At 38.2% G+C, this 25970-nt stretch overlaps 1 protein-coding gene and 1 pseudogene across 1 annotated transcript in view; one reads left to right on the top strand and one right to left on the bottom strand.

The window, feature by feature from the left end:
* Mcf2 (MCF.2 cell line derived transforming sequence) overlaps nt 1-25970 on the bottom strand; it is a 95823-nt gene that overhangs the window by 40227 nt on the left and 29626 nt on the right. The window contains exons 9-19 of the mRNA XM_035450134.1: nt 23294-23413; nt 20741-20932; nt 19065-19256; nt 16895-17066; nt 15401-15448; nt 11934-11977; nt 10563-10645; nt 7879-7945; nt 7085-7200; nt 6744-6813; nt 5038-5130 (exon numbers count right to left, since the gene is read on the bottom strand). Of these exons, the coding sequence (XP_035306025.1) occupies nt 5038-5130; nt 6744-6813; nt 7085-7200; nt 7879-7945; nt 10563-10645; nt 11934-11977; nt 15401-15448; nt 16895-17066; nt 19065-19256; nt 20741-20932; nt 23294-23413 (1197 nt within the window). The remainder of the gene's footprint in view (nt 1-5037; nt 5131-6743; nt 6814-7084; nt 7201-7878; nt 7946-10562; nt 10646-11933; nt 11978-15400; nt 15449-16894; nt 17067-19064; nt 19257-20740; nt 20933-23293; nt 23414-25970) is intronic.
* LOC103159424 lies at nt 18314-18709 on the top strand (annotated as a pseudogene).

The following is a 25970-nucleotide window of genomic DNA, read 5'->3' as shown; positions in this document are numbered from 1 at the left end:
CCATAGAAAACAAAAGTTTGTGGATTTATTCAACATTGATAGAGATCAGATTTTACCAGGGGATGGTCCCTGAAAATCCTGGCTACAGACATAAAGAAATAAACCTTGAAAAACTACAAGACAGGTGACATATATTTTACCTACTCAAACATAAAACAAAAAATCATCTTTGTCTGGCTTGTGTATGATGCACATTCCATACTTGTGTTAATGCAGATATGCATGTTACCTTTGAAAGTTTATGTGTTTTCAGAGCAAGGGAAATAAATACCAATGAAAACGAGTGGACCAGGTAATCCAGCCTCTGTTGCAGTTTCCTCAGAGTACTTCGTCCAGAACAGTTTCAAGACTGTTAGCTGAGGTCATCCAGCCTCACAGACTAATTCTAGCCAGCATTTGATTATTGTCCTAATTTTCTCATGGTCCCCAAAAGATGCCAGAACCCCCAGACAACAGAAAACAGTCTAGAGAACACAATGCCCACATTCCCAAGTGGGTGGTTTTTGGTTGTTCAACCGATGTTTGTCATCGATTAGGCAAGTTGTTCACAAGTTGTTATTCATCATGGTCGAGGAGGACACTAAGCAAAGGAAATTAGATTAAGGGATCTCGTTCTGAAAAGAAACGAGGGATATACAAATGATAGGATGAAAGCATACATTGTTATATCTACTTTCAAATGAAAAAAACAACTACTAGTCTTAAATATTTTACACTGGTATAGATTTTTGCACATTGATATAAATTTAAGGTTATTTTTGTTAAATTGTATTTATGTTTCTACTCTTATTTAAAATATGTTTGTGAGACCCACAAGGATGACCCCCAACTAGGAATCTAAGCAATAGTGGAGAGGCTGCCTTAAATGCCCTTCCCCTATAATAAGAATGATGACTACCTTAAATGCCATCCTAGAGCCTTCATCCAGTAGCTGATGGAAGCAGAAGCAGACGTCCACAGCTAAACACTGGAACTCCTGGTATCCAGTTGCAGAGAGGGAGGAGTGACGAACAAAGGGGTCAAATAAAACTCTGGGAAAACCCACAGAAATAGCTGACCTGAGTAAGTGGAAACTCATGGACCCCAGTTTGACAGCTGGGGAACCAACATAGGACCAAACCAGGGCCCCTGAACGGGCCTTTGGCAGTGTAACCAGGATGTATCCCTAGTGCAAGAACGGACTTCCGGAGCCCATTTCCCACGGAGGGATGCTCTCTTAGCCTAGATACACAGGGAGGGCCTAGCCCCTGCCCCAAATGACTTAACAGATTTTAAGATCCCTCATGGAAGGCCTCACCCTCCCTGGGAAGTAGATGGGGGATGGGACGGAGGGGTCTGTGGGGGACATGGGAGGATGGGAGGGACAGGGAACTGAGACTGAGATGAAAAATAAGACTGGTTCTAATTTAAATAAAATTTATTTAAAAAATTTTGTATATTGATACAAATTTAAGGTTATTTTTGTTAGACTGTATTATGTGATTTTATTTGTTTAAGGTATCCAGCTTCATTTATAAATATAATATAAAGTTCTAGTCCTTGAAAGAAATACAAGTTAAAGAAATGCAGGTTAGTAGTTAGTCATCTCTAACAATCAAACTTATAGTCATGTTAGGTATATTTTCAAAGTCAATCAGAGACATATTTTAAAGAGATAGATGGTCTTCAAACATTTCAGAGACCCACATAATATGGCATTTTAATGATTTAATAACATAAAGCTTCATGACAATGAGACATATATGCTCCTGGAAGCACCAATCTACCTCATAGAAGATGATGGGCATTGTAGAACCTACATATGGACTTTGCTTTCTATATTACAAAAGCTAGCCACTAGGCAAAGAAATTGCCCTTGCCTCATTTGCTGATAGTATACAGTCCAAATTGGACAAGCAGTACATAAAGGAAAGTGACTTCTGAACTTTGCCAAGAAAGGGGGATGGGATGGGGGGTCGATAGGGGACATGGGAGGATGAGAGGGTGAGGGAACTGGGATTGATATGTAAAATAAGATTGTTTCTAATTTAAATAAAAAGAATATCCTGCTTCACAAATAAAATGTCTGTCAGATATTCTAGGCCTATAGGTCAAAGATGGATGCCCCAATGTTGTAGAGGAGCCTTGGGTACCTGTCCAGGCAGCCAGCTGCTTCTGTAATTTCTATAGTTTTGGAAGTTGTTTGCTCTGCACGTCCTGTTTACTAAAGTAATATTTTATTCTTCTTGGGTCTCTGATGGAGATTGAAGACTGCTTATAGTTTTACAATTTTCCTTGTTACAAATTCAAAAATGAAACTTACATAAAAAACATAAAGTTTATAAAGTTGAGAGATACAAAAGCTTAAATTGTTTATCTAAAAAATATTTGAGGTCTAAAAAGTTAGTTTTAAAATGGTGATACAAGTTATAATAGAAAATGGTTTAGGTATAAAACTTCAAATTCATTAAGATAAGATAGGTAATAGAGTATTTTCTCCAAATATACCAAATACAAACATACTGGACATTTTAAATATAATTCTACTTAAAAATTTTTCTTATTGTATATACTTTCATTTGTTAAGGTTAATACCTTTCCTTTCTATTTAGACAATACATGATAGTTGTTTTTAGTGAATACAGTTTTACTATGTTAGAGTTAAAATTTTTCCTTTTTATTTAGACAAAAGGGAGAAATGTCATGGAATAATTTTTGTACACTGTGAAGATGTGTCACTCTAATTGGTTTAATAGCAAAGCAAATGGTCAATAGTTAGGCAGGATTTTCAGGGCAGAGAGAATGCTGGGAAGAAGAAGGGCAAAATTGCCTGCCAGATGCAGAGCAAACAGGATGGACACTATGGAGATAAGGTAAGAAAGCCACAAGGCAGAAAATAAATTTATAGAAATGGGTTAATTTAAGTTATAAGAGCTAGTTAGAAACAAGCCTAAGCTATCAGCCAAGATTTCATAATTATTAAGAAGTCTTTGTATGCTGATTTGGGAGCTGGCAGGTGAGACAGAAGACAACTGGCTAAAATAAAAGAGAGATACTTGCACATCTATGTCTGTGGTATTATTCGCAGCAGGGAAGATATGCAACCAGCCTAGATTGTCTTCAACAGAGGAATTGATAATACGCTGGTGTTCAGTGCAGTCTTGCTGAGCCATAATGAAGAATGAAATTATGTCATTTAAAAAAAATGGAGCTAGAACCATTATATTAAGTAAAATAAGACTCAAAAAGAATTATAGAACCAAGAATGTATACATATGTAGAGAAATCATTTATATATAAAAAGGGACTATTTGAGAAGAGAAAGGGGGACTAGGATCATTTGTGCTAGAACAAGAAAAGGTAATAGGAGGTGACTCTCGTCAATACACATGATATACTTAAATCAATGTTATAAAATTCATCATCTTGTGAAAAGAATATGCCAATAAAATTGTAAGTTAAAAATAGGATAGCAGAAATAAAACTCTGTTAGGAAGAGGAGCAGATAATTCCCAGAAAGCAGAGCAGTAAGACAAAAGGCTTAGAAAACAGAGAGAAGATAATTATAGGACTAGTCTAGTACTCCAACATCAGTATAACAGTTCTAGAAAAAGAAAAATTAGGTGAAGGGGGGAAAAACTAGAGTAAATTTGGACTGGAGATTCCAGTTTCAGAGTGATCAGCAAGGGCCAGGGTACAGCTCAGTTTTAAAATGCTTGCCTAGTATATAAAAAGGTCCTAGGTTCTACACCTTACAAGAAAAATAAAAAGAAATTATGCCCAAAATACTAAGATAATTAAGAAAATGATGCCAATAAACAAAATCTAAGAATCAGTTCCCATATCTTTCAGAGGAAGAAATCTAGGTCTGTTGAAAAGGAACAAAGTTCAACTGTAGTCATATTTATTTCTTCTAGAAGTCAGAAAAGAGTAAAGTACTCTCTTCAAATTTCTGAGAATAACCATTTCTTAGTTAGAATTCTATACTTAGCCATCTTAACAATCAAAGCATTAGGGTACAATAAAGATACTTGCTCATGCAAGCTCTCAAAAATGTACACAAATATATTACCAAACATGTACACTTTCCAAATAAACTAATAGACTTATTCTACCAAATATGGGATGAAACAATAAGAATGACATGAGGCTAGAGAGATGGCATAGCAGTTTTTATCACTTGTTGCTTTTGCATAGGACACAGGTTCAATTCTCAGCATCCACAAAGTGGCTCACAACCATCCAAATGCCAGTTTCATGGGATCCACTACCCTATTCTGACTCCCATGGGCACCATATACTATGTGCATACACATAAAATTAAATAAAACTTTTAAAAAAAGATTTGGCATGTAGACAGCAGGACAGGCTACTCAAGTGACAAGTACCCCCAAAAGATATGCACCAGGATCCTAAGATGAAAGCTATAAGCATGTCTGAAAACTGTATAAAAGGTATTTCTATAAGATGAAATTTAAAGACATCAGTGTATGCAAGTAAAGAAAACAAATTTTTATGATTCCTAAAATTGGAAGAGGTTGGGATAGAAAGAAAGCAAAACATATAGAAAATTAAGTGAGTAAAAAGAAAATGGCAATAAAAACACAAGAGAAAGAAAAGCAACCATATTTTACTATATGAGTCATTCGCCCAGAGAAATTCCAGTCTTAATAATTGAGTTAAATATAGCCAATTGATCTAACAAAAATATACTGGAAGCTCAGACAAAAAGAATTTCATGCGGATATGGTCATGGGACAAGGAACAGTGAAAGAGACCTAAATCTTCATTTTCTAAAGCAGGAAAGAGAAAAACAAGCATGTTATTTGAAGATAGGGAGGCAAATACCAGAAGTAGCTAAAAGTGGTTGCCTCTGGGGAGCAGCAAATATGTATTTATATGCATAAATGTACTTATGTGTGTACTGTGCTTGAGAGCAGAATTGCTATTTCACTTATATGCTTACATAATTTAGTCAAAGCAGAAAATGAATTCATTAATGAGAAATATTCCAACATCTTCCAAAAAGAATGTATTCAATACTCAAATCATTAATACCTGGAAAAAGGCACATTCTGAATACTTCCTCCAAACTAACTCCGACCTAGGTTTATTCTGACAGTACTTGGCATACATCTGAAAATCATCCTTCTGTAATAAAGAACAAATGCAAATACATTACTATTTTACAAATATGATTTTTTTTGTTTTGAAAAAAGCTATGCAAGCAAGTGTGTGGCCAACAATGGTAGTGAATATGACCAAAATATGGGCCTGCTTTGTGTTCCAAGGACAACATGCCCATTGAGCCAATCAACAGGACACATAACTCTACAAGCAATTTCAGAAGCATGCTTACCAGACTTAACAGCCAGAAAAGTCTTATCTTTTCTAACTATTTATTACCATGATCTAATAGGGGCCAAAAAGGAGTTTTGTGTGCTACTAGTCTGCTGGCTGTCTAAATAAAGGAGCTTGCAGCTAACTTTTAGGTTAGGAGTAGTCCTTGGCCCATCACTGGGACATCATCACATCTAAGCACATGGCTGTAGTTTGTTTTCCATTGAATCATCTTTCCCTAATCTCCATTTAACTGGTCTGTCTCCTAGTCACCTTCATCTCATGAGTCTCTTCTATATAGCCACTGCTTATACCTCCAAGCTATGGACGATGATGCCCTTCTTTTCAGTGCCATAAGACCTTTTGTATAACTCAAATGAAGTAGCATTAGAGACCCTGTACTATTTAGGGTTTCTGTATCTCTACCTAAATGCTCTTTAGCTTGGTAGCCACATTGCCCAGCACAGTGCTTGGTAGACGGTAAATAATAAATAGATGGGTATTGAATGGACATATCACTAAGAATCCTTTATCAAACCAGTTCTACCACTAATAGTTGACAAGAACTCTACCAACTTTGACAGGAACAAAGATACATAGGATATGTGACTTCATCAGGTTGGGAAATAATAATGCATGTAAAGATGCACAGTAAATATAAGATCTCCTATGAGTAGCATAGTGTTGGGTATTTTTAAGGATGGGATCTCCCTAAGTAGTCGAGGATGGATTGAGACTCACAATCCTCCTGACCCCACCTCCAAAGGGATATTTGACTAACTATTATTTGAAAATACTGGGGATGAATTTGTTCATAGTTCAGATAGAACATGTTGAGAAAGGTAGTGGCACACATTCTTAGTCCTATTCTCTTCTCATTTCTCATTTTTCTCAGGCTTACTCTCTTCAACAATTTCCAAGATAAGACAGCTATTGTAAATTTTCAACAACCTCTTTAATCCACCAGATTTCCAATCAGAAGATGGTTGATTTTTTTCAGGAAGAAGAGAAACTGGATAACAATATGAAGATTTTAAAAATTCTATGGCTACATAGTGAGACTATTGTTTATTTTTTTAACTGCATCTTTTATTCCAACTTTAACCAAGCTCAGGGTGATTGCATTAAGATACTCCTATCTCTCGTATTTGCTCAGGCAGTGTGGCCCCTGAATTCCTGAGATTTCCATTGCTACTACCTGAGTAACTGAAACATTTAATACACAAAATAAAAGCATACACTCACATCATTTTTTTCAAACAAAATAGTTTGACATTAAGTACTTGCTAGAATTGATGTGTCTTCTCCAAAACCATAATGCCATTAAAGGGAAGTGAAGGGTATCTTGTCTTCAAGCCTGTTTTATATAAGAGATACTTTCAGGTTGCCAATATTTATATAATTTCAAAATTAATCAGACTAACCCTTTCCAGGAAGCAAGGTCCAACTCTTTCTGGAGCATTATAGCAATCTTCTAGGCTGCTCATGAAAATGCTGTGAAATTTGCAGAGAAAAAAGTTATTTATTACATAACAAACCAGTAAGTAGCTCCTATTTCCCACTTGTGAAACAGGGTCTCCCTATGTAGACGAAACAGGGTCTCCCTATGTAGACCAGGCTGGCCTTGAACTCATAGAGCTCCATCTGCCTCTGCCTCCCAAGTGCTGAGGTTAAAGGTGTGCACCATCACACATGGCAACAACTCTTTTTGAAAAACAAAAACAAAAACAAAATCACCAAAAACTTCCCTTTGGCAATTACGTACTTGTTATGAAATTCATATATTTCTGCCATATTTCCAAAGAGAACATCCTTTTTGTTTCTCAGGAGAGGTGGCATAAGATCAAACATCTGTGGATTGTCCATCTCGGATCTGTAGCCCTATTAAAAATAAATAATTTTTGCATTTTAAATATTTATATTAATGTTGGGTTGGATCACTAATGTCATCAATACAGCAGAATGTATAGAAGATTTGTGGGTACAGCTGTGTAAAATTTAACATTTACACCCCTTAGTTTTCAGAGGTATCTGTGGCATGTTTCAGAATGCAGGATAAGGAAGTCAAAGCTTCCATTCCATGGCTAGAGTAAAAAGGTAGTACTTTGGCCTTCAAGGCTTTTATCGTAGTGTGGAAACCAAACAAGCCAACTATGAAAACTTATAGTACAGAATATAAAGTTCTCCTTATATTAAAAGGAAGTGCTTAGATTTCTGTTCAGACCAAATTAGTATCATGGCATTTGTGTCAAATGAGTATTTTTATCCCACCCTCAGTTTTTTCCATCTCAACCTCTAAGTAGCAGCCTGGGAATAATTATAACAATGCACCATGTCCCTAAGAGGACAGCTTCTCTTTTCTATAAGAAATTCTGAATCACGGATTCCCACTACTGAGAGGGAATGTAAATGCAGTCGTTAACAAATAACAGCAAATACCCACAGCTACCATGGGACAACCAAGGACAGAGACAAACACAAAACTGCTTAGAACACTTTCTAACAAAAGTAGCCAGGGACGGGGCAAGAGAATGGGGAAAAACAATTAACTACACTTACCAACAAAACAGTAAACAGCTCTCGAACATATGCCCTTTCTGTCTGTATCAGCTCATTCAGGACATGGCTACAATGAACAGACCATAGTTAACAGTTAATATCCTATTCATATATCACAGTAAAAATGGTTCTGTTACTACCATTAGAAATAATCGAAAGTAAAATAAGCTAACCTAGTGGGAGTACCTAGCATCAAAATATGAAGCTTTTTTTATAGTTATTGGAATAAGTACCACCCAGAAGTCTGGGTGTGGTGGTGCACACCTTTATTCCCAGTACTCAGGAGGCAGAGGCAGGAGGATCTCGGAGTTCAAAACTAACCTGCATTGTAGGCCAGCCAGGGCTACATACCAAGACTCTGTCTGGTTTGGGGAATAAAAGAGACAGATATTCGAAGGCCATGTGTTAACATAAAAATGACTTCTAATTCATTTAGACTAAGAATAAATTTACTAAAATCTCGCAAAACCTGTTTGGGAATGGAAGTCAGGTTTCAAACTTTCTGGACATCTTGATTTGCTGAAGTCTAGAATCATCTCCTTTGCAAGAAGAAACACTAAAAGAGCACGTTCAAAACTACCCAGTTCCCAGGAGCTTTCTGATTTTTTTTTTCTCGGACATTTGCTAAACTCATTACATTCATCTTCACATGGGATAACAGTAAAACTTAAGAATCTACAGCAACACTGTCTACCATCTGCATAAATTAGAATACATGTCCTTCCCATTTGATTTCCAACTTACATATTTAAAATTTACTCCCCTCTGTAATATAAGCAACCTATTGAAACTCTACCTTTCTACATTTCTTCTTTTATTTTTCATGCTTTAAAGAACTTAGACCCTGTTTTTCTTTCCAAAACAGATCATTTAAATTATGGATTTTGTTTTGTTTTTATTTTTTTCATTTAAAATATGTTTAATAATCTTGGGATACATATATGTGTCCATGCAATTTTATGTAAACTACTGGTTATTTCTAACACCAAGCTATGAAATTTATTTCCTTTTTTTTTTTTAGGCAGATCCCACTATGTACCTCTCTCTGGCTGTCCTGGAGCTATGTACACCAGGCTAGCTTCGAACTCAAGTGATTCACCTGCCTCTGCTCCCACCCCTAAAGTCTGGGATCAAAGGAATGCACCTCCAGGCCCAGCTCATTATAAGAAACTCACAGGTATTTTCAAGTTTAGAATATTAACATAAGAATGTAAAAGCATATAAAGGGTCATTGTTAAAATCTGTGAAGTAGTATCTATATTCCTGTATAGCTTTTGACAAACCACTTTATTGATTTTCATTTCTTTTAAAAATGAGAGAAACTGTGTCATATTAACTCTCAGCTTGACACAAAACTACAATAGTACCATTTCAACCTGGGAAAAGGAACCATCAAGTGAATAATTGTCCAGTCTGACTGGAGTGTAGATAAGTCAGTGGGGCATCCTTTCAACTGATGCATATGGGCTCATCCCCCCCCACACCCTGCCGGCTGCTACCACCCCTGGGCAGGTAGTCCTACACTGTATAAGAAAGAAAACATAGCAAGCTATGGGGAGCAAGCCAGTAAGCAGCACCCCTCCATGGCCTTTGCTTTAGAACCTACCTCCAGGTGCCTGCCCTAACTTTCTCTCAAGATAGACAGTGATCTAGAAATATAAGCCTAACCAACCATTTCCTCCCCAAATTGCTTTTTGTTTTGATCACAACAACAGAAACCAAACTAGAATAGATGGTATGTTCCAAGGGTACAAACTTTCATTTATTAGTTGAATCATTCTGGGAATCTAATGTACAGCATGGTTACTATCACTACTATAATTAATGAAGTATCTTATACATAGGAAATGTGCTTAAACCCCATGTTCTTACCACAAAAAAGGCAATTGTCAGCGTTAACTTGCTATAGTAGCCCTCTTACCATATGTATATAAACAAAAATGTACACATTTAAGATATATGATGTGATTTTATATATATATAATATATGATATATATTAATATATATAATTTCAATAAAACTGGGAAACACAGGAGTTGGAAAGATGGCTCAGTGCTTAAGAGTACATGCTGCTCTCACAGAAGGCCTAGGTATGGTTATCAGGACCCACATAGAAGCTTACTGCAGGTTCAGGAGCTCTAAGCCCCCTCTTCTGCCTCCCTGGTCACCAAGCACACACATGGTACACAGACATGCAGGCAAAACACACACACACACACACACACACACACACACACACACACACACACACACACACACTATATCTATAAATAAATAGCAGGCTAATGATAGAGATAGATAAATAGATAGACAGACAGACAGACAGACAGACAGACAGACAGAGGTCCTAACTGGGAAACACAAAAACAAACAAATGAAACTCATTTTCCTCTTCAATCTGGAAATGAAAGCTACACAAATGCTATAAGGTGACTGTAATGTGGCTCAGTGGCTGAGCACAATCCCCAGTGCAACCAAATAAAAGTCCTCAGTTCCTAAAACAGGTCACAGCTGCTCAAAGCCAAATCCACGACATGTGACACCTTGCTAGTACTCTTTTAATGTCCTCACTAGGACCCGATTTGGCAAACTGATAATTCTAAACACATGAGCCTAGGACACTGAACCAGAGCCTCCTGTGGAGAGGGATATATATGAAAGTAGGTTAAAAAAGAAAGAATACTTCTTTAAAATATCCAAGCTATTTTCCAATACAGGAGACTGATCAGAATTCATCTTCTCTTGGCTTTCCTTAACGACTTCAATCTGAAATAATAAAAACAAAAGTTCAATCATGTCAAATACATCCATTATCAAATTAACTTCAATTCTGACCTTGAAGATAACCTGACATAAAACATTGTATTTTTTCCAAAAAAATGACTTGGATGTATACTACTGAAATAAATGCTTTGAGTTACCTAAGGGATTTAGTTTGAATATTTCCAGTCACATCAACAAAGGCCACTTGCTAGTGTACTGTAATGATAATAGAAACAACTTTGAGCATCACTATATGCCACACATAGAGAACTAAGAGCTTCACAAATGTTATTTCTTTTTATACTAACTTCATGTGTTCTATAATTAGTAAGTCTGAGATTAAGAAAATTTACCAGAGGTTATATCATCACTAAGTGAGGCTCTGCTATTAAAAGCCATGCAGTCCAGTTTACACTGTAATACTATAATGCCTCTTAGTGATACAGTCTTGGTACCACTTAATACTGAGGACACACAAGTCATGCATACAGTCCTGCAGCTATGAGGAGGCTACTCTGCAGATAGCAGCCTATCACAGATAACAGAGAAGTACAAAACTTAGACACGTGCACTTCCTACTTATTCTCCAAGGATACACCCCAGGACCCTCCATGGATGCCTGAAACTGTGCACAGTACCACACTTTCCCAGATATATGTATGCATGATAAAAAAAAAACTTCATGTATAAATTAGGCACAGTAAGAGATTAACAATAATAATGCATAATAAAATGTTGTCTCCCATGATGTTATATATTTATATGTCTTTCTTCCTTCTTTTTCTCTAGAATTTTTCTATTTAATATTTTGAACCACCATTGATCACAAGTAACCAACACTGTGGAAACTGAAATAGGGGGAAGTACTGTACACATTAAATGGAAAAGGAAACAAATCAATGTATTTTCTGCATCCCAAGTCAGTCTCTGCATGGTCCACAATAAACTGGACGCTATCCTTCATACTTGCAATGCTGTACTAATTCATGAAAGAAAGCACCATCTCTAGAAATAGAAAGCATTGTTTAGGTATGTAGAGGTGGGCAGCATGAAGAAGAACTGGAACTGAAATGATTCTGAACTTGAGCCAGTACTTTAAAAAAAATGCTCACACACTGGGACTATGCCAATACTGCAATTAAACAAAAAGCAGCAGGTTTTTCTTGTACATGCAGGTTTTCAAATGTATAAGGTCAGTGTAATAAATGGAAAATATGCCTGAAACCCCCATACTTATTCTGCAATTATAGCAGCACAGCAAAGTTTGAATTCATTAATCAATTATACTTACTTTCACATTGCTCTGAGCTTGAGTCTGTCTCCAAGATTTCTTCACTGGTAGAGAAATGTGAAATAATGTCAAACCAGAAGTAAAGTTAACACTTTCAATGAAAACACGTGCATGTTTACTAAAAAGAAAGCTAATGCTTCAATACATTTGTCAGTATTTTAAATCACTCTATAGAAGACAGCAATTGGTTAGATGTCTATGTAAATCCAACTTCCTATGGAACATGATTTTGCTATGTACTACCCATTTTCTCAATAACCACACATTCAATTATTTACCAAAATAAAAGGGTATTTAGTGTTCACAATTATGTTCATTCTTAGTATGCATTCTGCCACATATACATTCAATCACATTGTAGTTCACTTACTAACTGGATCAAAGATTTCTTTGAATTTAGCCCTACACATATGAGACCAGGGAAGACAAGGGAAGGCAGCTGGGGAAGGTAATGAAAAGAACAAATTATGGGGCTGGCAAGATATTTCAAGTAAATCGCTAACCCTGATAAACTGTTTGCTCCCCAAGACCCATATGATGGAAGGTGAGAAGCAACCCCGGCAAATTGTCCTCTGACCCCCATATGTATACAGTTACACACATCCAAACACACAAATGCAAATAAGAACAAATTATGATTGAGAATGCCATAATGAAGATCATTGCTTTATATAGAAACTTGAAAATTAATAATAAAAAAACCAAGTATAACCTGGTAATTATAGCACCTACCGTTTATTTGGCACTTACCCCAACCAGGCCCTGATCTTACCCAATGATTTGTTTTCTTTTTCATTCTTAAATCTACACTAAGAAATGGAGATAGTGTCTATCTCTTCTTACAGCTATCACTAAGGTTAATGCCTTGTTCAGGAAGTAGACATGGTATTTAAATCCATACATGTTTCTAATCACTACATAACACATTTTCCAAACAACTGCTAAAAATGCTCATAAAAAAACCCTTCAAGAAAAATCAAAGTTTGAATCTTTATTTTTAAACAGTAACTTTCTAGCACTGGCGAGAAAATGGGATGGAGGCTGAACTGATGGAGCACTTATTCGCATGTGTCGGTTCCCAGCACTAAAACACAGATGGTTTGCATAGAAACAATCAAGTAAAAGGCATGGACAAATCAAGGAATGCATGAATCACGAAGGCTGCTACCTTTCTAGGGCACATTCAATACTGGCCACAGCATGGAAGATACAAACCTTTTATCCTCCTCTCCTTGGAAAAAGCTAGTGTCAGGCACACTCAGGAAGTAGATGGCCTTCATTGCCTATAAACTGTATACTCCATTGGCATTCATTAACAAGTATTGACATATGAAAGTCACATACAACTATGCATTAGACTTAGTGTGAGTTACCATATAAAATCAGTTTCTTAGTAAGTACTGGTATGCTTCACTTTAAAGATACTTAACATACAAAGATCTAAACTTATTCCTTGAGGAAATTATGGATTGTCTGTAAACACATAGAAGGGTACCAAAGGGCATATGTGTGTATCTACATAACACATCTTTTTCTGAACAGCAAGATAAATATATTCATTCTTTCAACAACATAAAGACATACAAAATGGCTAAGCAGCTATGTGCTATGACTTGCACACAGATCCTGTCCTTGCAGAGCATCCCATGTAGCAAGTGCAACAGCAAATAGGTAAATAGGCTATAGCTGAGAAGAAATAGGAAGCTTGTTGTTATATGAGATGAGCACATTACTAAGCCAGGCTACAGGGGAATAGCAGAGGATAGAAAAAAAGCTTGTCTCAAGGAGGTAGCCTAGGGATGGGAGCTAGCAATGAAACAGACAATGGAGCAATTGGGGTAAAGCAGTCCAGGGAAACAGCAATTTATGCAAACTTCACAAGGTAAGAGAAAAGGAGGCAAGGAGAGTGTGGCAATGGGAGCCAAAAAGACTATTGTCAAGACTACAAGTGATGCTTGCTACCTTCAACTCAGAAAGTGGCAATAAAGAAAGTAATGATGGGACTAACTAGATGCACAGAGGCATATGTAGCAACAAAAACAATGAATGGCACAGGATTGAGCAGAAAGAACTAAATTTGAACAAATGAGGACATCATAGTACCAGTCAACAACAAGAAGAGTTTAACAGGCTCTACAGAAGAGATATGTTCGTGTCAGGTATGGTGAGACTGTTCCCTATGTGAAATTCCATGTTGCAAAGGCCAGTCTGAGACTTAGGTGACAGACCTAGACTCTGAGTAGAGCTTTCTGGGCCCAAGCATATCTTACGCTTTAACCCTCACTGGCACTGCCCTTCTATAACTTCCCTCTGTTCTCAATGGAAATTCATCAAACATCTTATCACATCCTTCTAGCTTCCAGGCACTATGCTAGGTGGAAGGTTCAACTGGATGCAAAGGGAAAAAAAAGCAAAACAAGCAAAAACAGAATAAAAAACCAGTTTGACTCATTTTGATGAAAAAATTAGCACACAATTTGATTTGGTCTAATACTTGGTTTACCAATTCCAAGTTTTGAAAACTTGTTTGCAATATGTTATAACCTGCATAACCCACAGATCAACAGGGTAATGTGCGGAAGATTCAGAGCTTGGTGATTTGGTTTCATTTAGAAACCATGATGGATGGTGGAGAAAATCGTCTCTCCCAGCCATTTATTCATTGAGGTGCCTTCTTCCTCAGAAATACACAAGGTAGTCTTAAGCTGAAGCAAATCCAAGCTACACCCAACAAATATTTGGATTATGAGTGGTGTGAGAATCTTTAAAGTGAAGAAAGCCCTGATATACATTAATTTAACTAACTCTTGCTTTTTATTTATTTTGAATACTGTCTGTGTGGTTGTGGGTAGGCAGGTGCCCAGAGAGGCCAGAAGAGGGCATTAGATCCCCTGGAGTTACAGGTTGTTGTCAGGGGCCATGTGGGTGCTGGGAAGTGAACCGAGGTCCTCTGGAAGAACAGGGAGTGCTCTTAACCACCGAGCCATCTCTCCTGCCTCCCCGTCTTTCTTTTTGTTAAGTGGTTGTTTTATGAAAGAAAATTGACTTTAGAAGCATACTCTATTCCCTTTTTTAAAGATTTTATTTATTTATTATGTATATAACATTCTGCCTCCATATATGACTGCGCACAAGAAGAGTGCACCAGATGTTATTATAGATGGTCATGAAACATCATGTGGTTGCTGGGAATTGAACTCAGGTCCTCTGGAAGAGCAGTCAGTGCTCTTAACCTCTGAGCCATCTCTCCAGCCCTCGGCATACTCTATTCTTTACATAGTCATTTCTCAATGTAAGTTCAATGTCAATAGAGAATAATGGATGGTTGATATGAAAAACATAGATAAAGCTATTTGAAGGTAGAATTCATGAATGAACTGCTACTGTTTGGGGGTGCCAAACTGGTTTTTCATGTGTACAAACTCATAAACTGTATTGATGATAAGTAATATAATAAAGATGGGTACCTTTTGAAAAAAGTTTACATGCTTGAAAGAAAGAATATCCAATTCCCACTGCAGAAAGAAAGTGTAATGCCATTAAGTAAGAATACAGGAAAGAAAGAAAAATGAAATAATACAAAACAAAATTTTATCTGAATGACTAATGACATGAATGGGTCTTGGACAGCTTGGTCATAAATTAAAGTGCTCTTTTTCAGGGAGACTTAAGCTTTGGGGGAGATGGTCTCTATTAAGAAAGGAGATTTAATCAGAGGAAAGGGATAGTCCAATTTATTGAGTAATTCTTATTTTCTGCAATTCTGTTTCACTTTGTCTTTAGAATCACCTTTTAAGTCAGAATATATTAGTATCTACTTTACAGACAAGGAAACTGAAGTCATCAATGGGTAACTGTGTAAGTTCACACAGTTAAAGTATCCAGAAATCTAACCAATGTCTGCTTTATGCTTAGAAATATCAACTGCTGAGTTCAATCAGTTCATTTTGCTGCTGTTACTCTTTTTACTTTTTTCAGTATCTTTGATATTTCTAGCATTTTGGTATATTTTTAATATAGTCAACATTATTCATTTACACCATTGCTCACACAGTCTTATTTTCAGTATATGTATACATTTTGGAATTACTAACCATAACTTCAATTGCATTTGTAAATTGATCCATACTGGAGATGATCTGTATTTATTCATTACCTCTGGCTCAAGCCTTCTCTACCTTTCAAAGTAGTTTCATATACTTGTAAAGTGACTAATTTAATTTACATCAGAGACTGAATTTAGTCATATAGCCACCTCTTCTACTAACCTAACTTCTACAAAAACCAAACTGTTCTCTCACCATAAAGCTGCAGAGGTGCTCCGGGAAACCCTTGAGGGAATAATTCTTATATTCAGACTAGTTCAACACCATTACAAGAATTATTAGTTTCCTATAAACTTATAAAGGAATGGGATAGTCCACAATTAAATAGACTTCAAAGATTAAAACAAGAAAATGGAATCTATAACAAGAAATTACTAACACAATTCACTTTTACCAGCATCTATTTAGAAAAAGCAACCCACTCTACTATACCAGACACTCATGAAGGCATCATAGAAGAAGCAAGCAATGGCTCACTGGAGTAACAATGAGTATGTATGCTTATAACTACATGTATGTGCATATAAGTTTCATGTCCTTTTCGCTGACTACCTACTGAAGAAAGACAAAAGTCTGATGCTGGAAAATTGTCACACTCATTTCTGAAGCTAGAATACCCCATGCTGAGGTGTCCATCATCTGACACAATTCAGTGTTACCACCGTGGGTTATGAACATAAAGTAATCTCATTCTGACATCTGTCTTGTACAATGGCATTTAAATATACATAAAGAGGCTAAAAGATTTTAAATTTATCAGGATTGAAAAAGAATTTAGTAGATATATAAAATGCATCAAAGGAAACAATAGCAAGAGAAATACAAAATAGCAAGTGTGAAAACAAGCAACTTTACCATGTTTAGGTGAAAAAAACATCGCTCTGGATCTCATCAAATTTTCAGATGCATGCCTCATAAACTGCATTTGTCTCTCAGGTCTATCTTTTGGGGTCTTAGGCTCAGCCTGTTGGTTCTCAAATATGCTTCGAATGCTTTCAAGCTTGAGTTGTACAGTCTGCATTTGAGCCTACAGATTACATAAGAATTCTATAAGCTGTGGCTGGAGAGATGGCTCAACGGTTAAGAACACTGGGTACTCTTGAAGAGGACCTGAGTTCAACTCCGAGCATCCACATGACCACCCAGAACCATCTGTAATTCTAGTTTTTAGATTATGCAACACCTTCTTCTACCTTTTGTAGGCACCAGGCATTGCACAATATTACACATATATACACACATGCAGTTAAAACACATATACATGAAATAAAATATAAAATTATATGAGCTGCTGGGCATACTGGAGCACGTCTTTAATTCCAGCACTGAGTAGACAGAGGTAATGCCAACCTAATTTACAAAGCTAGTACCAAGTCAGCCAAGGCTACATAGCCAGGCTTGTTTCAAAAACATGGACTGGAATGAAATGAGTCATAACAACTACTATTAAATTCTTCAGATACAGTTGAAAATTTGAATTTCAGGACTGGGGAGATGGCTTAGTCAGTAAAGCACCTGCTATGTGTCCATGAAAACCTGAGTTCAGTTCGCCATATAAAATCCAGGCATGGCAGCAACGTCTGTGACCTCAGTGCTGGGACAGCAGAGACAGGAGGATCCGTGGAGCTCACTGGCCAGCCAATCTAACTAAATCAATAAGAACTCCAAGTTCACTGGAGACTGTCTCAAATAAGGAGAGTGACTCAAAAAGATCCTGAAAGGCAACCTTTGGCTCCCACCAGCATGCACACATGTATACACCCACGTAAACATTTAGATATGCTACATACCAAATACATAAATATGTAAGTATCAAAGTGATATATCTTTGGATTATAGTGTGGTAGAAGAAAATTTGAATGGCTATTTGTGGAGTACAGAAATGGCTCGTTGGGTAAAGTGCTTTCCACACAAGTATAAGGACCTGACTTTGCATCCCAAGAACCCACAAAGTGGGACACAGCATATGGCTTCTGTATGTCGTGTGCTCATACACACATATGCACATATAAACATATAACACAAACACAGAAACAACTAATTTTGAAATCAAAATATAACCAGAACATAATTAGGAAAGAAACAGAACAAATTAGTATATTCTCTAGGTAAATATAAAACCAAAGTCCCAATGTAAACAATCATAAAACATCATTAACACTCTACCCCACTTAGGGGCCCTTCTCTGAGGATATAGAACAAAATGTATGAGAAAGCTCACAGCACAGAGCTCGTAGATGCAGCCAACACTTCCTTTTCCTGGAAGCCACCAAAATGGCTGAAGTGGGGCAGAAGAAGAAGCGGACATTCCACAAGTTCACCATCCACGGTGTGGTCCTGGACATGTCCTATGAGCAGCTAACACAACTATACAGCGCCTGACAGAGGCGATGCCTGAACCGCGGCCTGTGGCGGAAGCATCATTCACTACTGAAGCACCCAAGAAAGGCCAATAAGGAGGCGCCAATCGTGGAGAAGCCCGATGTGGTAAAGACCCACCAGAGGGACATGATCATCCTGCCCGAGATGGTAGGCAGTATGGTGGGCGTGTACAACGGCAAGACCTTCAACCAAGTGGAGATCAAACCAGAAATGATCGCCCCCCACCCCCACCCCCCAAAAAAGCTCACAGCACAGGTGAAGAACTTAAAAATCGTAGAGTCAGACTGAGTGTAGTGGCACACACCTTTAGGAGTTCCAGGCCAACCAAGGCTATACAGTGAAACCCTGTCTCAAACAAACTAAATAATAATAATAATAATAATAACAACAACAACAACAAGAAGAGCTCAGAGCTCATGGTGAAAGTTAGTCTTATTATACAGCAAACATATGCTTGTGGATTCTTTGATGCTTGACAGTGTCACTACTATCACCCCTTAATCCTCAAGAGCACTGTGTATATACAAACTGATAGGAAGTTGATTGTGGAGTAGTAAGTCTTACACCATAAGATTAACCTTTAATCCCAGCACTCAGAAGACAGAAGTAATTTGTTTGTGTCTTTGAATAAAATGTTTCTCACCTTGAGCTCAGGAGACAGAAGTACATCAAATTCATATTGCAGATTCTCTATATCATAATTGATAAAGGGCACAGCCATTTGAAGGAACTTTTCCACATCCTGAAGGGCTTTCTTGGCATCTTCTTTAGTCTGGAACTTATTCATTCCCTGATTAGCCAGGAGGCATTCTCCGTGATCACAGCACTGACGTGCCTGATGAAGAAAATCAGGAAAACCAAAGCATCAAATGTAAGAATGGATAAAGAGGACATAGGTTTGCCATTAAACAAGCTGTCTCACTTCTTTATTCTTCCAGCTTAGTGGAGGGGAGGGGAATGTGGGTGGGTGTACAAAGCACACTCATGCCATAGCATACAAGTACAAGTTGGAGGACAAATTGGTGGTGGACAGTTGTCTCCTCCAGCACGTGGGCCCTTTGTGTTCAACTCTGGTTATAATGCTTGTCAGCAAGTAGCCACCATCTTGTGGGCTAGGGCTGTCTCACGTCTGTCAATAAGAATTGTTTTCAGAGGTCAGCTTTGGTGGCGCATGCCTTTAATCCCCAGCACTCAGAAAAACAGAGGCAGGTGGATCTCTGTGAGTTTGAAGTAAGCCTGGTCTACAGAGTGAGTTCCAGGACAGACAGAGCTACACAGGGACACTCTGCCGCCATTTAAAAAAAGAAAGAAAGAAGAGAAAAACTGCTTTCAGAGCTGGTAATAAATGGTATCTGGTGGTGCCCCCAGAAATTCTGATTCAGTACCTCTGGGCTGCCAGCCAGACATTTATACTATTAAAGCACTCCACAGGTATGGCTGATGCATAGTCAAGGTGGGGAAGCATTACACTTATTTCATAACAAGTAATTTCTTCTGCAGTAGGTGTCTGACCATTTTCTCAGCACTAACAGTTTAGGTGCATGCAATTTCCTACAAATCAATAACTGAAATATGAAACTCCTAGTAAAATATAAAGTGTAATAGCAATGCTTAATGACTGCCAAGAACATGAATGAAGGGTGAGCTCTTTTTTTTTTTTTTTGAACCAGAAAAAAGAAATGTGAAGATTATGCTTATGTTCGGATGTGATGTTGACAAATGGTACTCCTGTTTACATTCTGCTGCCATGACCAGGTCTGTATGGTGGCTATTCATTGCTTAATCACAAAATAGGGCTGACCCACAGGCATGGCAGAAGATTTTTCAGTCACCAGCTAATTTTTAGTGCTGTACTATAAAATGTGGAAGGAATTTCAGACTTCTGCAAAATGTCCCCTAGGCTTTTAAGTACTCTGACTGCAGAATATCACCAGGCTTCAGATATAGACTTAAAATAGAAAGGAAGCTATCACCACCACAGTCTTCACATTGAGAACAGAGCAAAATTGGTACTATACTGAATCTGCCATGAATAGTACATAGGGAGATAGACCGGGAAACCACAGAGGCTCGGTCCTTAAGACCAAACCACAGAGGCTCGGTCCTTAAGACCTCTTGCAAATTTAAATGCAAAGCTAACGATCCTGACCCCGTGACCTCTAGGAGGATGAAAAAGATACTATAAAGCATATGGCCAAGTAGCTGAGATTACAAAAAGTGCAGCACGAGGCAAATGGGCAAGAATGCAAAAAAGATTAGAGAACCCAGGAAGAGAAAATAATGATCTTTTCAGAACTGGATCATTTCCCATCATATTACCTGCTGTAGGAGTTTGTGCATTTTGAAAGTCCTGCTCAGCTGTATCCGCTTTGCCCTGATCTCATTAATTAAAATATCAGAAAGGTAGCGTAGCTCATTGCACCTCTGGCAGATTAAATCAAGTGCATAGTGATGATTAGATGCAAGCTTGTGGCCATGTAGTATCACAAGTCGGGCATTGCCTAACAGCTCCTGATTTGAAAGAGGAGAGAAAAGTCATGACTGCATGATCTTTGCTCATATAGTGTGTGTGGGGGGGGGGGATCATTAAAGAATATATTTTTTCAGGGGAAATAAATGGTCATAAAACATGATTTCATGTCATTTCTCTGCATTCAACAAAAGAAAACACACACATGCACACACATGCACACAAACCTTACAGTGACAATGATTAGCTACAGCAGTGATATCAACCATCAGAAACTCATGCATTTCTGGATATAAAATGGAAGTCAACTACCCCATTCCACTCGGGATACAAAGATTGCCTTCTAGTGTGCACAGATGTAAAACAGAAACACATACAGCACCCAGCATAAACACCAGCCAAATGAAAGCAAATGTATTGCAACCTTAAGTCAAGTTGCCCTTCACTTGTGTGCTTTGACATAGCTCAAGTGAATAACAGCAGGAATTCTCTAGGCTTTACCTCCGTTCTAGCAACTACTGACTTACATAGTACATAGTTCAGTGATATAGTACAGTGGGGACATACAAAATGCTTCCCAAAGCAAAATAAGGCAAACTGAAGCCCAGATGAGGCACTAAATGGCCTGCCTGGCTATTGGGAAATCTACAATTAAAATAGAGTTGCTTTTGATGGGCTAAACATTCAATCTCATATATGAAAATACTACAGTTCTAGTTAGTTTTAATTGCCAATTGACACATTCTTAGAGCAGTGGTTCTTAACCTGTGGGTCATGACCCCCCCCACACTGGGGGGGAGGGGAGGGCCAAATGGCCCTTTCACAAAAGTTGCTGAAGACAATCGGAAAACAGATATTTACATTATTATTCATAACAGTTATGAAGTAGCAATGAAAATAATTTTGCGGTTGGAGGTCATCAGAACATGAAGAACTATATTTGATGGGGAATGTTCTCGTGTGTGTGTGTGTGTGTGTGTGTGTGTGTGTGTGTGTGTGTGTGTGTGTGTGTGTTTCTCTTATAGGTTAATAAATAAAACACTTATTAGCTGACTGGCCAGACAAGAAGTGAAATAGCTGGGCAGAAACTTGCTACTAGCTAACCATAGAGGTCTGGAGGTCTGTACAGACAGACAGGAAGTAATGTAGCTGGGCAGAATCAGGATATAAGCAAGGAGAAACAGGAAATTGCGCTCTTCTCTGCAGAGACACTTAGCAGTCACCATGTGAATTGCCAAAGGAGTTAGAGGTTCAGACCCTTCTCTGGTAAAATAAGACCACATGGAAATACTTAGAGTAATAGAAATGGGTTAATAATTAAGACAGAGCTAGCCAATAAGAAACCCTAGTCACTGGGCAACAGCTTTATAAATAATAGTTTCTGTGTGTTTCTTTGGGGCTCAAGGGCTTGGGGACCAGCCAGGAAAGAAAGCTTATGCTACAATATAGCATCTGTGTGTTTATTTGGGGTTAAAGTGGCTGCAGAGTCAGGACAAAGAACCTCACGTTACATATATTAAAGGGACACAGCATTCGGAAGGTTGAAAACCACTGAACTAGAATGAGCTAAAAGCCTCAGCTGAGGACTTTCCCATATCAGATGGCCTCTGGACTAGTTTGTGAACGACTGTCTTGATTACTAATTGACTTAGGAGGATCCAGCCCACTGTGGGCAGCACCATCCTTAGGCAGGTGGTCCCAAGCTATACAAAAAAAAACGAGTTGAGCATGAGCCAGTGGGGAAGCTAGCAAGCAACACTCTTCCATGTTGTTTTCTTCGGGTTCCTGCCCTGACCTGCCTTAAAGATGGACTACGACCTGGAAATTTAAGCCAAATAAACCTTTTCTTCCCCAAAGTTGCATTTGTTCAGAGTCTTTTTTGTTGGTTTTGGTTTTTTGAGATAGGGTTTCTCTGTGTAGCCTTGGCTGTCCTGGAACTCACTCTGTAGAGCAGGCTGGCCTCAAACTCATAGAAATCCACCTGTCTCTGCCTCCCAAGTGCTGGGATTAAAGGATGCATATATCATACAATGGGCATTAGACAATCCATAGCCTTATATCATCTCAGAATTTCCAAAAACCAAATAACTCTTTTTTTGAGGCAGGGTTTCATGTAGAATAGGCTGCCTAGAACTCACTATGTATCCGAGGCCCTATTATATATTATTCTTTGTAGACTTTTTTCCTAACATCTCCAAGACAATTTACAGTCTCATTATAGATCCTACAACTTACATAATTTCATGCATGAAGCACCTGCAGTGTTATCCTAGGGCCACGCTTGAAATGGATTCAGGCTAGCAACATTGTGTTAATTATATAGTTATGAGAGGTTAAGTATAATAAGCACCTATTAAGCCCAGTGAAGCATAAACAGAGCAAATAGTAAAATGTTATATTACCTGAGATTTCTCATCCAAGTTCTCTATTTTTTTAAGTCTTTGTTTTACTTGGGATAAGCTCCCTGATACATCACCCAGTTGTCTCTGTTGATTTAATAAAATTTCAATTTGACTTATAACCTAAAAGCAAGAAATAAAGGTTTTAAAAGCATGTAAATTATTAAGAATTCAGTTATGCTTAGTCTTGCTACAGCCATGTTTTATCGATACTCACAGGAGACCTGCCCTTTGCTGAATGAAGATGGAATAGGAGGGGATCGGGGATGGGAGGGGGAAATGAGGGAGAAGGGACTTGGAGGGGAAGATGAGGGGAAGGCTTCAGCAGGGATGGAAAAGAAATAGATGAATAAAAACAGAGGAAAATTCATCTTTAGTAATTATCACATTTACATAATAAATGCTATTAAATAAGAATGCCAATATGAAAAAATTACACATACACAAAATGTGGTCAGCTATTTTACTCACAGAAATAAGTATAATCTGTTAAAATGCAGCCTCTTAGATATTCACACACACGTAATGATTTATAGAAGATCCTTGTGTACATGTGAAGTCATACATATACAGATATATTTGCATTAATGTGTGTACATGCAAATATACATACACGTATACACATGCATATGTTTTCCCCAGCTATGTCATAATTGGTCTTGTAAACAAAGACCCTCCAGTACCAATGTGCACACTTTGCACCCACATCTTCATCCTAAATACCATTTCCCAGAAAAAGAAACCATGGTTGCTCAGGAAAATGGCTGCCTCTAAGGCTAAGGTAGAACAAATAAAAGATGAGTTTGAATTATCTCTTCATGCCATAAAGGGAGAAAGTTATTTTTTTCTTTTTTTATTTAAATTAGAAACAAGCTTGTTTTATGTATCAATCCCAGTCCCCTCTCCCTCCCCTCTTCCCCCGCCTTCCACCTACCCCCATCCCATTCCCTCTCTGCTCCCCAGGGAGGGTGAGGCCTTCCAGGGGGGAATCTTCAAAGTCTGTCATATCATTTAGAGCATGGCCTAGGACCGCCCCCCCCCCCCGTGTGTCTAGGCTGAGAGAGTATCCCTCTATGTGGAATGGGCTCCCAAAGTCCGTTCACATACTAGGGATAAATACTGAACCACTACCAGTGGCCCCATAGATTTTCCAGACCTCCAAACTGACACCCACATTCAGGGGGTCTGGACCAGTCCTATGCTGGTTTCCCAGCTCTCAGTCTGGGGTCCAGGAGCTCCCCCTTGTTCAGGTCAGCTGTTTCTGTGGGTGAGGAAGTTATTTTTTTTTTTTGAAATCTTGTCACTACCACAATAGATTAGCTAGTGTGAAACATCAGAGTGGTTAAGAATAGCAATTGGAATACAGAAGCTAGTGAGATGACTCAGAGGTTCGCAGTGGCCTCCTGAGGGCCTGCAGTGCTAGACACATATGCACACATGCGAAGACACAGAATCTGCAAATAATCAAAGGATAGCACAGGAAACCACATCTTTAAACCAAGCACTCAGGAGGCAGACGTAGCAGGATCTCGGAGTTCAAAGCTAGCCTGGAATACATAGCAAATTCCAGGCCAGCCAAGGATATATATACTAAGACCTCAAAGATAGATAAATAAATAAATAAATAAATAAATAAATAAATAAATAAATAAATAAATCCCACTCCTTTTTTCTTTCTTGTTTTGTTTTATTTGTTTGGTTTTTTTTGTTGTTGTTGTTGTTGTTGTTGTTTTTTGTCCCTTTTATGGGATTGGAGATGGCTCAACAGTAAGTATGCTTACTTCTCTCCCAGAGGAGCAGGGTTTGGTTCACAGCACCCATATCAGGTTACTCATTACCACTACTACTCCAGTTTCAGGGATCCAATGTTCTCTGGCCTCCACAGACACATTCACAAATGTGCTATAAATAAGTTCATGCAAGCACACACGCGCACGCGCGCACACGCACGCACACACACACACACACACACACACACACACACACACACACAGATGAAAACAATCTTTTAAAACAAAATCAGTTTTTAAACACAGTATAGCAATGATGGCTGAACAGTAGCTCAGTCAGGAAAAGTGCTTGTCACACAGGCATGAGGACCTAAGTTCCATACTCAGAAGCTGCATTTGTAAGAGTCTGGTGTGTTCACATGTGTCTGTGACCCCCGTTCAGAAGAGGTGGAGGAGAGAGGTTATACAGGCTCCCTGAGAAGCCAGCCAATGAGAAACCCTGTCTCAAAAACCAAGATGAATGTTCTTTTACGATCCCCGGCCTCCTCAAACACACACACACACACACACACACACACACACACACACACACACACACACACACACACACACGAGTAGGGGAGACACACAGAGAGCGAATATAACACAGAGAGAATAGCAATGAATCATAAGCCATGAAGATTGTACAAATGCATGAATCCAATATGAATGACAAGGGACACTTGCTTTATCACAGTTCCTATGGCAGATAAGTAAATACTGAAGATTATCAGTGAAGGTTGCAGAAGCAAAGACTAGTTCACACGAGAATCAGCATACGCTCCATGGAGAATTTTGAAGAGGAAAGCAGATACTTTGCATCTTCTCCCCGTGTATTTACTACTGGTTGCAAGGAGACGGAGAGCTATGAAACAGTGAAGAAACAGAACACTCCTTGCACTGGCTAATCC

Source organism: Cricetulus griseus, chromosome X (genome assembly GCF_003668045.3).
Source record: "Cricetulus griseus strain 17A/GY chromosome X, alternate assembly CriGri-PICRH-1.0, whole genome shotgun sequence".
NCBI classification, from domain to species: domain Eukaryota; kingdom Metazoa; phylum Chordata; class Mammalia; order Rodentia; family Cricetidae; genus Cricetulus; species Cricetulus griseus.
This window is presented reverse-complemented; position numbering and strand designations above follow the sequence as displayed.